Here is a 15,494-nt window from a genome sequence, read left to right on the forward strand (position 1 = left end):
TTACTTGCAGAGCCTTCTCATGATCTCCTTTTTCTAGAAGGTGGAGAAGATGTTTTTGATGTAGGCTGATTAAATGCTCTCTTGGAATGGGGTAGAGGCAGCCCCACTCTTCACACAGTCCATACTCCTGGAAGGAAACACACACGGCTTGAATCTCTTTAAATCACCGGCCTTGTCACACATCCAGCTTTTGCCAGATTTTTCTCAGCAGTCTTGAGTCTGCTGGAGTCCCCAGGAAAGTCTGGTAAGTGTTGATGGGAAGTTCATTATTGGATTAAAGCGGGTTCATAAACTCAAGGGACTACAGTGGCAAGGGAGTCATGAAAACGATCGAAGTAGGCTGATGATTAATATCACTTTGTTCTGTGATCTAGTATAAAAAAGAAAAAGATGACATCCAGTGACTGACATTAGGTGTCAACCCTGGGGAGATAGTAAGGAAATGGGGAATACTGAGAAGACTGTCCAAAGGAGACAGTGCCGAGTAATGTATGGAATTGCTGAATTACTACATTGTATGCTGAAACTAATATAACACTATATATTAATTATATTTGAATTAAAATACATAAACAAAAGAACAAAACAAAACACAAAGGAGACAGTGTCTACTCAGCTCTGACTGTTACCATATATGCAAGGCCCAGTGTTGCCAGACTTCAAAAATTTAAAAAAATTTTCTTCAATCAAAACATTTCCATATTTCAAGGGGCGCCTAGGTGGCTCAGTTGAGCGTTTGACTTCGGCTCAGATTATGATCTTGCAGTTCATGGGTTCGAGTCCCATGTTGGGCTCTGTGCTGACAGCTAAGAGCTACAGCCTGCTTCGGATTCTGTGTCTCCCTCTCTCTGCCCCTTCTCCACTTGCGCTCTGTCTCTGTCTCTCAAAAATAAATAAACATTAAAAAATTAAAAAAAATTTTTTCCATATTTCAAAATGTCGGGAAGAGATCACAATATGAAAAATTAAAATTTGGCAGATCAATACTGCATAGGCCAAACAAACATGCTGGGCATTGGATTCCATCTGTGTCCCCATTTGCTAGCCCCCACTCCCAATTTGTGAACGTTGGATTAAAGTTTCAGAGAACGTCCGAGTATTTTAATGTGGTGCCATCTGGAACGTCCTCCCCACAACTCTGCCACCTCATTTGGAGTGCTTCTTGGTTTCTCAGGCCCCATTAGGTGCCCTGCCTGTGCTCCCTCCACAATCTGTCACTTGATACATCGCAGTCATCTAGGGATGTGCCTCACATCACCACCCTTCCCCAAATGTGAGCTGCACAAGGTCAAGGGCTAAGCTTAACTGTCTTGTCTCACCACCACGAAGTAGAGTGGCAAATTACAGATGAGTAATAAAAGTTTCCTCAATGAATGAATGAACATCTGAATGAGTACATTCACATTTTGAACTATGGTATATTTAGCTCCTTAAAAAATGAAATTCTATTTAGCACTCAAATGTTCAATAAACATTTGAAAAGATATTCAAGGTCATTAGTAACCATGGAAACGTAAATTCCAACAGTAAAGAGATCTCATCTTATCGGCACAAAGGGAAAAGCTGGACAATACTGAATGCTGTAAGAATGTGGAGCAATAGGAACTGCAAGTGGACAACTGGTCTGAAAAGCAATTTCTAACATCTCGGTAAAGGTGAGGATGCTCATGCCTGACAATTCAGCAATTTCACCACTAGCGCTACATTCTGTACTTAGGGTGTACAGTGTGGGGTGACAGTATAAAAGCATCAATTGTATTATTCTCTACACTTTTCTGTACGTTGGTAAATTTCACACACAAAAAGAGAAAAGAATGTGATGTAGTTACCAAGAAAATGTGGACATTGCAATCGCTATCAAAATAACACCAGGATTCTTCACAGAGCTAGAACAAACAATCTTAAAATTTGTATGGAACCAGAAAAAACCGCAAATAGCCAAAGCAATCTTGAAAAAGAAAACCAAGGCAGGAGGCATCACAATCCCGGACTTCAAGCTTATTAAAAAGCTGTAATCATCGAGACAGTATAGTACTGGCACAAAAACAGACACTCAGATCAATGGAATAGAGAACCCAGAAATGGACCCACAAACGTATGGCCAACTAATCTTTGACAAAGCAGGAAAGAATAACCAATGGAATAAAGACAGTCTCTTCAGCAAGTGGTGATGGGAAAACTGGACAGCAACATGCACAAAAATGAACCTGCAAAAAAATAAATTCAAAATGGATGAAAGACCTAAATGTAAGACAGGAAGCCATCAAAATCCCTGAGGAGAAAGCAGGCAAAAACCTCTTTGATCTTGCCCGCAGCAACTTCTTACTCAACACGTCTCCAGAGGCAAGGGAAACAAAAACAAAAATACTACTGGGACCTTATCAAAATAAGAAGCTTCTGCACAGCGAAGGAAACAATCAGCAAAACTAAAAGGCAACCGATGGAATGGGAGAAGATATTTGCAAACGATATATCAGATAAAGGGTTAGTATCCAGAATCTATAAAGAACTTATCAAACTCGACACCCAAAAAACAAATAATCCAGTGAAGAAATGGGCAAAAGACATGGATAGACACTTCTCCAAAGAAGACATCCAGATAGCCAGCCAACACGTGAAAAAATGCTCAACATCGCTCATCATCAGGGAAATACAAATCAAAACCACAATAAGATAACCACCTCACACCTGTCAGAATGGCTAACATTAACAACTCAGGCAACAACAGATGTTGGGGAGGATGCAGAGAAAGAGGATCTCTTTTGCACTGCTGGTAGGATTGCAAATTGGTGCAGCCACTCTGGAAAACAGTATGGAGATTCCTCAAAAAATTAAACATAGAACTACCCTACAACCCAGCAAGTGCACTACTAGGTATTTATCCAAGGGATACAGGTGTGCTGTTTCGAAGGGACACATGCACCCCCATGTTTATAGCAGCACTATCAACAACAGCCAAAGTATGGAAAGAGCCCAAATGTCCATCGATGGATGAATGGATAAAGAAGATGGGGTACAATGGAGTATTACTCGACAATCAAAAGAGAATGAAATCTTGCCATTTGCGACTGACTACGTGGATGGAACTAGAGGGTTTTATGCTAAGCGAAATTAGTCAGAGAAAGACAAATAACATATGATTTAACTCATATGAGGACTTTAAGACAGGGAACAGATGAACACAAGGGAAAGGAAGCAAAAATAATACAAAAACAGAGAGGGGGACAAAACATAAGAGACTCTCAAGTATGGAGAACAGACAGAGGGTTACTGGAGGGGTTGTGGGAGGGGGATGGGCTAAATGGGTAAATCATTATTGCATTATATGTTAACTAACTTGGATGTAGATTACCAAGATAAAAAATAAAAAAATATATAATTATGTAATAAATCTAAAAAAAAAAAATGGGGAAAAAAAAAAAAAGAAAATGTGGACATTGATACATGGAAAGGGGTCTACACAACCAGGTAAGGAGTTTCAACTCTGAGAAGAGGAGAAAGGGAAATACCACTCAGGAAAATAGTACCTTTGCTTCTAGAATCATGTTCATGACAGTTGATGGGTCCTCAATGCAACAGTTCCTCAGGGTCTGCCAGTCACACCATACCACGGTAGCTTGCAAACCTAGAATCTAAGGGGAAATAGAAAGAACTCTCAAACCACACTGCAGCTTCCCCTTCCACAAACAAGTCACTGGAGTTTCCAGGGATGGGCCACCCCTAAGTTTGTGTCCCAAAGTCAGGCTCTCAAAACTTTCCAGGAGAGAGGAGAAATTAAAGCAAATGAGGCAAAGACTGTTTGGAAAAGTGAGTGAATGTATCTGGGGAGCATACTCAGGGAGCAAAGGCTGGGCAGGGAGGTCAGGATTGGAGGCTTTCACTTAACAGGGCAATCAGAGGCTTCTGTGTTTCACAACTTGTGCAGCCTTCTGGGGTCATTTGTCCCATGCTCCTCCATCTCAAAACTCTACCCAAGATATTCTCCCAGCTTGAATGTTCCGTGGGATCGTCTTTCATGCAGCATTTAAGCTCTGCATGAGAAGTGCTGAGGAAGAGTGGAAAGAAAATCTCTTTCACCTGCCATTTTCACTCTCTCTGATGGGGCTCTGGACTCTGGTTGCAAGTACACATGGAAAAATCAGCACAGATTTTATACTTGCTATGTAGCCATATCACCTAAATCTGTCTCCTTGGGCCTCTTGATCTTGAATATAACACTCATCTGCAAATAATCGTTCATTTGGAAACTATCACTTTCATGCAGCCTTTCAAAATGGCTGTTGAAATTTAGCTGAAATTTAAAACAATCTTTAAAAAAGATATAATTGAGATTAAGCTCTATAAAAACGCTTGAACAACAAAGAAGACATAACAGACATAAAACATGCACAAAACTCAAATACACATGTGAAAGAGGCTTTGTGGACTGTTATTATTATCCTTGTTTGATGCATTCATATTTAAAATTATAAAAGGAAATAGATATACGGTCTCCTCATTGTTTACCTAAAAACAGAAGCCAGATACAGAACAGAAGCCAGGCCCAGATCGTCTGTGTCTTAAAATCCACCATCACATGAAAATAGGCTGGAGCTGGTAATATAGTGGGAAGCCTATTTCCTTCCTCTCGATGTGGGGACCCATACCTTCTGATACACCCGCAGCTCTGCTAGCTTTCTCTGTAGCTCACACTTTAGTCCATCTTGGACAGTTGTGTCTGAGATGCAGTATGCCAGGATCTCCAGGCACCACTCCAGGGGCCACCTGTCCATAAACTGTAGGGTTAGCCGACTTCTCAGCGATGCGTCCTTCACAGGAAACAGGAACTGCCAACCGTCTTTGTCTATAAGGTGAAAAGATACCCAAAGATATTAAGTCTGGCACTGGAAGAGCTCAAGAATCCAGTTTACTTCTTAAGAAAAGGGCTTTGCTCAATTTCATAAAACAGGAGCTTGGAGGATCCTTGAGACCCATCTGACCTTAATTAATGTTTATACTTGGAACCATTACGTAACAAGCAGAAATGCCATATACCCTTATGTTTCTCTTTATGCTAACTTAATCACAGTCATGAGATTTTCTGAACAGAGAGAGAGAGAGAAGGAGAAAGGAAGAAAAAGGAAGAGAGGAAGGAGGAAGGAATAAAAGATAGAAGAGCAGACGTATTTTGAAATACAGAGACATCTCTGTATTTTGGCAGGCTGCACAGATAGCACCATTTCAGACTCGGCTTGTAGGTGGAACCTCTGGTTTTCCCTGCAATTTCCACTCTGTGAAATTCAAATATATAACTGCTTGAAAGTTATTTCAGGTAAACTAGTTTCACTCCCTCCATACCCTCTATCATTATTACTTAGATCTTTCCCACACCCATTTCACAGATCTGAAAACAATTAATTTCTAAGCAATTAAGGCTGCACAGCCCATCAGGGGATTTCTCCACCTTCTCTAGGAAGGATTTTCTCCTTTCTGCAGGGCAGTCAAGCCCTGGATTGAGAAGCTATTCCCTACAGCATGCCCAACCCTTGCTCCCCCAGTGGAGTGTCTAGGTCATTGCTCCCAAAGCCCTTAAAAGTTCCTTGGGAGCTTTTATATATGTACCACTGACTAAGCCAACCAGGCACCCCCACAGTCCGTTTTTATGAATAAAATTTTAGTAGAATGTACTTATGGTAATTTGTTTACGTATCACGTATGGCTGCTTTCATGCTATAATGGCAGAGTCCAGTCGCTGCAACCAAGACTGTATGGCCTACAAAGCCCTTTACAGAAAAAGTTTGCTGATCCCTGTTTTAAAGTAAACACTTGTTTGAATCCCATCCTGGGCTTTTGGGGGTTGTGCTCAGATATATGTAATTTATAGAATTTTCCAGGGATTGTGATATGCAGTGTTGAGAAAGTTGGTTATGAGTGCCCATTCTAAAGGTAGATGGAGTGGGGTTCTAAGCTCTGCTCCTATCCTGGGCAAGTTTTCTACCTTTTGAGCCTCAGTCTCTTCTTGGTATCATGAGATACAGTGGCACCTTTCTCTAGAGTTACTATGAAGATCCAATGCAATGATACACTCACTGAATGCTCAATGTTATTACCACCAGCGAAGGGGGAGGCATAGCTTTCTGCTCACCACATGCCGCGGCACAGCTCAGGATCGCATCCTTTATGTTGCTCAAGTCATCCACATCTCGCCCGTACACTTCTGTGAGCTGAAGCGCTTGGGGCCAATCTCTGGCCACCAGGGCTTCCTTGAAGGCCTCAGTAAGCACGTCTAGAGCACTGGGAGAGTGCAGGCCCAGGAGGACGGTAGACAGACTGGCCCGACCACAGAGACTCACTGCCAGGCTCTGCCCCTGCTCAGTGGACTGTCGTAGGGGCTCCCAGGCAGCCATGAGGGAGGCCTTAAGCATAGGGAACTGTTCCAGGAGGCGTTCACACTCCTGGGCTACCTGCTCTGCGCTCAGAGGCACTTCCCTGCGGCCACGAAGCTCCTTCCATGACAAGCTGGGCTTGGTGAGCTTTGACCCCTGGGAAGCTCCTAGACAGGCCACTGTGGCCAGCAGCTTTGAGCGGGACTTAAGGAAGGCCAAGGCAGAAGAGGTAAGGGCTGGGAGTGATGAATCCCTTGGGGAGGAGGGGGGCTTTCTCTCCAATGTGGGATTCCCAGTTGGCTTCGGGGAGCTCAGTGTAGAAAGTGGGAGGTCATCCAGGCAGTGGGAGGTGTGCAGCTGGACCATGACGCCCAGCTGGGTCACAAGGGATGATGTCTGCTGACTTTGCTGGGAAGAGCAAAGGGCAAGATGCTCACAGCAGCAGTTAACAATGACCTTCGGCACACTCAGGTTGAGCCCCTCTCGGGCCAGAAGGACTGCCAGCCTGGACGGAGAGAAGCAGACGGCATGTAAGACCTGAGTGCACAGGTATATCACCCAAGTTCAGAATTTTTTTATGCCTATACAATCAAATGTAAATGCAGGCTCTTTGTTATTCTTACTCTCTCCCTCTCCCCACTGCCTCCCCCCCACCCCCCCCACCCCAGACAAAAGGTAGCCTATTAGAGCTACTGCTCTGCCCTTGCTTTTTCGTTTGATAACATATCTGGGAGAACTGTCCACATCCCTCTAGAGAGAGACCACCTCATTCCTATTTACAGTTATACAATATTCCATTATAGGTGGAACCATAATTTAACCAGTCTTTTATTAGTGGACAGTGGATTTTTCTGATCTGTTGCTACTACATACAAGGCTGTAATAAAATGACTTTGGATAAACACCATTTTTCACATGTCAGTAAAGCCACAGGATAAATTCCCCAATGTGATTGCTAGATCAAAGGATATATAAATTTGTTTTTTGTAATAAATATAGACAAACTGTCTTCCCACAGGGGCTGTACTAATTTATATCCCACCAGCAATCCATAAGAATGCTTGTTTTCCTATGGTGTAGTCAACTCATGAGCTATCAAATTTTTGGATTTTTGTCTATTCATGAATGAAGACTCACCCCTTAATTTTATGCTTGCAACATAAATGTTGCGAGAGGTGGTGAGAGAGAAACAACTGAAATTGAACTTTAATGTAGCTGTGTAAGAGTAAGTGCAAATTAAGGGAAAAATCTGGAAGAAATCCCTACTCTCTGCACTGAATCCAAGCACCACCCCACTGAGCACTCCTTAATGAAACCATTAGGAAGGCCCATCCATGCTTAACTCCCACAGAGTAGCTCCTACCTGTCTGGGGGAACTTGTCGCTCAAGCAGGAGGTGTGACACAAGTTGGGAAGAGCTCTGTTGCAGGAGAACAAATGGATTTCCTACCTTGACTTCCATGTGATCTGCAAAGAGAAACAAAGTGACCTTGGTTTTCACCAATGATTGCAATAGCTCAGAGCCCTGTTTCCCAGAATTAATAAAGAAGTGCAGTATCAAAATGAAGACTATACTGATATAGTCAGTAATACTTTCTGACTATAGTCAGAAAATACTTGATATTTTCTATGTAAAGGGTATTCTCAACATGACGCTGACCACAAATTGACACCTTACCACTGCTCTAAAGACTTCCAACCACAGACAAACTTTAGTGGGTAGGTTTGGCCCCAAATAGCTCATCCTGCTCTCTTAAATAGGACTGAAGTGCACGCAGTACTCTCTCTGTGGACTCAAGCAAGAACCTGGCCCTCAGATCATAGACATGACTCGTCTCTGGGTCCTCAAATCCACAATGGTCTGAGAGAGGTGTTTTTGCCATTAATGCAGTCAAAATTTATTCGGTACTCCCATGTGCTGTACAGCTGTACCCAACAGTGAGCAAGCAGGGATGAATAAAACACAGGGATGAATAAGAGGGGACCCTATAAATCTAGCGTTCTTGGCTACTGCTGTACCCAGAACCTCTTAATTGAGCACCTTTCCTCTTCCCTACCCTAAACACTTGCAGGCCAGTCACAACTCCCTTTCCTCTTTCTTGCTACTTACCGGGCTCAGAACTCAAACTCCGAAGGAGAACCGCGGCCATGGTGCTGCAGTAACTGAAGAAGGTGCCTAGGTAGTCAGTCTGTCTGCTGCCTGCTGGGGTCTGTCTGCCCAAATTCTTCTGGAGGAGCTGAGTCTGGATGTGCACAGGGTGGGCCTCTGCCTCTGGAGCTTTCTGGGCCGCCTGCTCCACCAGTGAGGAGAGTGGAGTACTCCTGGGCTCTGGGAGGAGTTATGGCAAGAGAAGGGATGGAGGCCTTAGTCTCTGCTTCCAGCTCTGGGTCAATGGGGCATCCTATAGCTCGGGTGCTATGCTTACAAGGCAGCTATAAAGTCCTAATTGGTTGGACTTACGAGTGATTCTCAGCCAGTAAGAGCTTTGAGTTTGCAGAAATCAGGGTGGATAGTCCTGTTTTCACCCCAGTGTCTCTGGGGTGGAATGGCTTGATGAAGAGCACAGCAATCCTTTAGGGAAGGTTGATAAATATTTACCGAGTACCTTCTGGGTGTATTTCTCATTAAGAATGAGAAAAATGTTTAAGTCAAAAAAAAAAAAAAAAAAAAAAGAATGAGAAAAATGTATCAGCTAAGGGAGCATTAAGCATCCCTTCACTTGAGGGGCTGGGAAAACAGGTGGAATTAGCTGTGAGACATGCCCTGGCTAAGAAGGGGCTTCACGAGCCCAGTTCCAGAGTCCTAAGCCTCTGCCCCAAAGTGTTCCTTCACTCTCGGCTATCCCCTCTCCCCAGCTCAGCCCTCATCTGCTGCTGCGCAGTCGCAGTCGGGCCATACCTGGCAGCTGTAGAGCCTCTCTCAGCGCCTGGAGGACTTGTTCCAGCTGCTGGGACAGGGTGGTGTGGCCGGCGACACAGTCCTCGGTTAGGCTGGGCCAACACATCTGAAGCAGCTCAGCTATGCTGCACCGCGGAGGGCCCCCTCCTTTTTCTTCTACACTCTCTGTGGAAAGCAAATGAGAAAAAGTGAACGCTGATGCTGACCTAATGCTCCAAGTTTAGGAGAAAACCAAACAAACAAACAAAAAAACGGGAGAAAAGCAGCTCACCCGATTTAGTTTGTCCGGCTGATGTAAGTGGATAATTGAGAATCTTACTGATTTGCTGAAGAACAACAGGAAAACCTCGAATGCCATCAGCATTGAGGAGTACCTGGTCTAGCCGCCGACCTGGAAATGGATTGAAGGAAGAGGGAATGCAGAAAAAATAAGGCACTTTCAGAGACGGATAACTCAGTCTTGTACTTACTTGTACAGTTTTGTCTTCCCCAACATTAAAGAGGAAATATATGCTGTGCCATTTTGGTGACAGCCAGCTTACCTGGTTTATTCAATGTCTGAGGTTCCAGGGTTACCTCCAGCCTGATGCCTCAGCTGCAAACAGCAGCGGGCACACGGTCTCTGGCACTCTATGGAACTGCTGTCCCAAGCCAAACACTTGTGTGGATTTGCCTTGGTACAGTCCTCAGCTGAGAACTTGAGCTGGGATCACATCTGTCTTCTCTCTTTGCCTAAAGGGGCATCTTGACACCCTGACTAGACTATAAACAACTTAATGGACAGAGATTATTTCTTGTATCTCTCATACCCCCTACACTTTGGATAATCTGGAAATAAGACTAGATACTATTGATTGACATGAAACCATTTCAGCTATTAACAGTTTGGATAATATCTCCTTTCATTTTTGAATGAGTACTAGAAAAAGGGGAGGGAAATTGTTCAATAAGAACAGCATTGCACATGCCACAGTATACTTTCTTAGAAGGTCTATGTGAACATTAAAGGACATTTTAACAACAGCTCAGAAAGGATTTGTAGAGGCATGCAGAAAAGAGGTACCACAGCAGGCCTGGGGCTGCTATCCTTAGAAAGGCCTGCCTGCAAGGTTGCCACTGGCTGGCATCTACAAACTTGACTAAATAATGGTTTCTGACACTGATATAGAGCTTGCCCTAGATGATAAGAGTGGCCAGCTGTGCCTACACTGTTTGTACAATGTGGTTTATGCTGAACACCTGTTTCCTTTTGAGAATCTAGAATTTTGGTACACGTGGGGCAGAGATGCGCCCCCCCCCCCCCCAAACAAAAACAAAACACAACAAAATGTTGGGCATTGAGTCTCTGAGCTTCCTTGGATACACTCGTCACAGCTCATTGCTAGAGGAATTAAGTACATCCTGTGTGAGTCCACAGGGAGAAGACTCCTGGAAGCTATGCCTGGCTTCCCCCGGACTTTATCCCGTGAGCCTTTTCCCTTTGCTGATTTTGCTGCATATCTTTTTGTTGCAATAAATCTTAGCCAAGAGTATGACTACATGCTGAGTTTTTTAACTTCTCCTAATGAATCACTGAACCTAGGAGTGGCTCTTATATCATGACCTATTCACCTTTCATCTCTCCTTACTACTAAGAGAGAGGTGCTTTGTCCAACGTTTGGTGTATCACGGATGGGTGGAGAGTGGAACTTTGCCTAATTCTTCACATTCCTCTACGTTCATATACCAAATTCCTCCAAGAATTCAATATACACGTTCTGGGACATTGTTAACCAAGGTACAATCCTCCCTCTAACTGTGATCCATGAAATATTCCCTTTCACCTGGTTTACGAACTCAAGACTGTTCTAGGTTTTAGATTAAGTGGGGTTCATTCTTCAGGAGGCATGCAGTCTGAAGGCACAAATTCCACTTATATCATTTTTGAATATATATTTCTTCCTTGAATTTATCTATAAACCAGAAAAGAATTTCCCTAAATTACTGCAGACTGCCAAGTCTATTAAGAAGACAAAACTCTCAGACTATATTTAAGCCACTAAATTGGACATGAGGAAATTAACTAATAATCCTTTTTCCCTATCTCTCCTACCCCAAAAAGCATTTTCTTCTAATCCAATTTATCAAGCATCTCAGAAACCCATCCCCCCATTTGAGAATTAAGGAATACAGCTAAAGAAGCACACTCACCCCGGCTCTCGAGGCTAATGTTTAGACGTCGTTCAGCTGTTTCTAAGAGCTGCTTGCAGGTTTTCCAGAGCTGGCACTGAGAGCAAGCTAGGTCAAATGCAGCCATGGCAGGGGGACTGAGGTCTTCCAGAACCTCTCTCAGGGGAGCAGTGGGCTCCAGCAGGGTGTTGCTTATCCAAAAGTCCTCCTGGAGGGTGGGGATGGGTTCTCCAGCGGTGCTGAGTAGCTTGTCAGTCACATCAGAGATGGAGTAAAATACCATTCCTGGACACCCAGCAGTGGAGTAAAACGCAAGAGGTTAAGATGATTCTCACTACCACTTGTATTTTGAAAAGTAGTTATTTAAAAAAAAAATGTTTGAGGGGTGCATGGGTGGCTCAGTCGGTTAGGTGTCCAACTCTTGGTTTCAGTTCAGGTCATGATCTCACAGTTCGTGAGTTTAAGCCCTGCACACTGGGCTCCACGCTGACAGCACGGAGCCTGCCTGGGATTCGCTCTCTCCCCCTGTCTCTCCCTCTCTCTCTGCCCCTCCTCTGCTCTTTCAAAATAAATAAACTTAAAATTAAAAAAAAAATGTTTGAGATCCTTCTGCATGGCATTATCTTTTATTAGTACCATCATTACAGCCTGGTCTTATGGCATGAAAACAATGTTACATAAAGGAAGACCCAGAGAAACTCAAAATGGTAGAGATGATTGGGGGCTTCTTCCCAATGGGAGTTAAGAAGGGAGCTGAGAAGTAACGAGGTGACTCTGTGTGTGCTAATCAGAAAAGATCTCTAAAATGCATTGCTAAAAAAAAAAAAAACCCAAAAGGTAGAAAACAGTACTTATTCTTAAAAGCCCATTTATATTAAAAACAAAAAGGATGTGCATACATTCTTTTGACTAGGTACAGAGAATTTCTGGGAGAATGTAGAGCAGCAATGTGTGATGGTACTTGATATGTGGAACCTAGGTCAGGAAGAGGCATGGAAATGTGGGGCAGGGTTCTGCCCTCAAGAAATATTGAAAGGATGAGCTTCTGCACTGCTGCCAATGCTGGGCATTGAGGCCTGTGAAGCCCAGGCTGTTGGCATGATACACAGCTTCTTTGCTTTATGGAAAAGTAAAGTAACACGCTTTCTCTCTGAATAACTAGATAGGAAGGAAACAAATTCCTAACCATTGCCCTGAGCCCAAGGTAGCGGCCATCAAAAACACATGGGGGAAATGGCGTTCACACTCTTCCATTTAAATCTCACAGGAGGAGCTTAACGGAGTAGCTGAAGGGGTAGGTATGTGACCACCCAGCTTAGGGAATTTGGGCACAGCTAAAGACCGACTCTGTGTGTGTCAGGACTGCTATGGTTCAAGGCAAGTGTCCTGCTCTGGATTTCTGCTCACCTTTATGAGGAGCCTGTGATTTGGTGGCTTTTCCCCTGGTACCCACCCTCCTCCAGGGCCCTCACCGCCCTTGTGGCACCTGCTGCTGCTGCATTGCCGATGGCTTGTAGAGTCGAGCGGCCGCTGCCTGTTCTCCGAATGGTGCTGCTCCCGCCATCTGAGTTCTGGTTTTCAATCTTGTGCTCTACCCGGGCCAGTTCCTGGATCACCTCCTGGTAGCGCTCCACAAACATCAGTTCCCCTGAGCTGGGCGAGGACTTCAGGTTGAACATGAACACCACCTGCCACAGGACAGCAAGCATGGGTTGTGCTGGTGCCGCAGAGTTGGGGACTCTAGAAATATGAGATCTTGCCCAACATCAGACTATGGCCCCAAGACATCTGCTTTGTAGGCTTGTGAGAGAACTGAATATTAGAAGATTGGATCAAATATAGAAATAACTCATAAATGTCAGCAAGAAAGCCACTAGAGCCCCAGTAGAAAATAGGCAAAAGATGTAGATAATTTCAAAGAAAAAATACATATGACTCCTATATAGATGAAAAATATTTTCCCTTACCAGTAATCCAGGGAATTTAAGAAACATTAATACCGTGTTGCTTCTATCACAATGACAAACTGTAAAAATAAACCCTCATGGAGTGGTGGTAGAATGAACTGTCACAATCTTTTTTGAAAAGCAATTTGACAATCTATAAAGTTTTAAAAATGTGTATAGTCTTTGACTTAGTAATTTTCATCAGAAACTCTTAAGGAAATAATTCAAAAGACTTAATGTCTAAAGGTGATAATCTTGTCACTATTTATTACAACTATTCCATGGTTGAAAAGAATCTAATGTTGAGTAACAGGAGAATGGTCAAATGCAGCTACTTGATGAGACTACTGTGAGGTCACTATAATCAGTTATAAGGCAAACATAAAAAAGGCTCTATGTAAAGTTTTAGATTCACAATAATCTTGGCTATAGAAAAGTCATGCATAACTTGGAAAAATACTGGCAAAAAATACACTTTACCTTTAATATTGGTAATTCTGGACAATAGGGTTAATACCTATTAATATTTTTTGGTATTTTCTTACAATATTCATGACTTACTCTGTAACCAGCTTAAGAAAATAGAAATTTTATTTAAAAAAAAAAAAGAAAAGAAAAGAGGGTCAAGGCCCCAGGAAAGGAAGAGGAGGTGAGAACATTTAGGAGTAAAGCCTCTTGGAGGTGGGATGGTGGGGTATCCTGGCTGATTTCCTCTCTGGATTTGGTGTAAGAAACGTTGGCAAGGGTCCTGTTCTCCCCCAGAGGGTCAGAATTATCACTATCATTCAAGTATGGGATCTAAAATGATCAGAGGAAGTTAAACCAAGATTCTCCCACCACCTAGATTTCTCCTCAATTTATTCCTCAACAACTGAACTCATGTGAAAGAAAAATTCTGAACTATGTGTTAAGGGACCAGCCCAAGTGTGATAAATATACCAAGAGAGTTTTAAAAACCAGAATAGTAAATTGTTATGCTATTAAATTTAAGCAATTTTTTGTAGAGGATTCTTGCATTTCTCACAGCTTGTACATAATCCTCTTAACATTCCCATGAGGTAGGACAAGCAGGTAGTATATTTCACTCCAATTTTCCAATGAGGATATCAAATTTCAGACAGGGTTAAGAGTCTTTCTGACCTCTACCTGTACTTTTCCCTATATAACATGAACATCCTAGTTTGGTACCCCCTCTACTTCTTGTATAGTGAATTGGCATTCTAGTTATTAAAAATTGTCTGTAGGGCGCCTGGGTGGCTCAGTCGGTTGAGCATCTGACTTCGGCTCAGGTCATGATCTCGCAGTCTGTGAGTTTGAGCCCCGCGTCAGGCTCTGTGCTGACAGCTTGGAGCCTGGAGCCTGCTTCAAATTCTGTGTCTCCCTCTCTCTCTGCCCCTCCCCCACTCATGCTCTATCTCTCTCTCTCTCTCTCTGTGTCAAAAATAAATAAAAACATTAAAAAAATTAAAAAAAATTGTATTATGATTTTTCACTATATAAAAATACATATGTGTTCACTGAAGGTGTTCAAGGAAAGAAACAAAAAAAATGTTTTGAAGTGATGGAATTGTGGCTAAATATTTTCTTTTATCTTATTAAAACACTGTTTAAGAGAAAACCCCAATGATTTAAGAGCTTAAATCTCCAGGATGAATCTTGAAATCCACAACGGTGAGCACTGGGTCTTGATACATGGATACCCCCACAGGTGCTCCCAGAGGCTCTGGTTGCACACACATCTAGCTTTACCTGAAGCCCCACGGGCCCCAGACAGCTACAGGCTGCCTTAGTATTCTTTACTAGGATGAGGTATAGCCTGGGCAGCTAATACCTGCCACACGTGTACTCCCCTTACCTGGTGGGCTTCTGCAAAGTTCCCCCGGAGGATGCAGGATGCCAGCAGTGACTCAGGTGGGGAGAACATCATGGGGATGACTGAACTTTGAGACTGAGGCTGCAATCGGCCATCCAGCTCGTTCCTTCCAGACACAGTGTTCAGACTTCCTTCTGTTGGGACACAAGAATGTGGGTGCCAAGGAAGCACTAGAAATTGAGGGAAAACTATAGTGCCGACACTTCCCACCAGGCTCTTATATCTTCAAGGTCCTTCTCTAAA

General features: G+C 43.2%; 1 protein-coding gene across 3 annotated transcripts in view; it reads right to left on the bottom strand.

Moving 5' to 3' along the window:
* The window catches only part of ZFYVE26 (zinc finger FYVE-type containing 26), an 88,571-nt gene that overhangs the window by 50,572 nt on the left and 22,505 nt on the right, over positions 1-15,494 (bottom strand). For all 3 annotated transcript variants that reach the window (XR_013556057.2, XM_060620120.3, XM_060620119.3), the window contains exons 14-24: positions 15,234-15,385; positions 12,919-13,120; positions 11,454-11,717; positions 9,535-9,654; positions 9,264-9,428; positions 8,475-8,693; positions 7,729-7,831; positions 6,125-6,870; positions 4,647-4,843; positions 3,528-3,632; positions 5-127 (exon numbers count right to left, since the gene is read on the bottom strand). Coding sequence is in view for 2 of the 3 variants with exons in the window: in XM_060620120.3 (XP_060476103.1) it covers positions 5-127; positions 3,528-3,632; positions 4,647-4,843; positions 6,125-6,870; positions 7,729-7,831; positions 8,475-8,693; positions 9,264-9,428; positions 9,535-9,654; positions 11,454-11,717; positions 12,919-13,120; positions 15,234-15,385 (2,396 nt within the window). In the remaining variant the exon portion in view is untranslated. The remainder of the gene's footprint in view (positions 1-4; positions 128-3,527; positions 3,633-4,646; positions 4,844-6,124; positions 6,871-7,728; positions 7,832-8,474; positions 8,694-9,263; positions 9,429-9,534; positions 9,655-11,453; positions 11,718-12,918; positions 13,121-15,233; positions 15,386-15,494) is intronic.

Source organism: Panthera onca, chromosome B3, assembly GCF_046562875.1.
Source record: "Panthera onca isolate mPanOnc1 chromosome B3, mPanOnc1 haplotype 2, whole genome shotgun sequence".
Classification (NCBI taxonomy): domain Eukaryota; kingdom Metazoa; phylum Chordata; class Mammalia; order Carnivora; family Felidae; genus Panthera; species Panthera onca.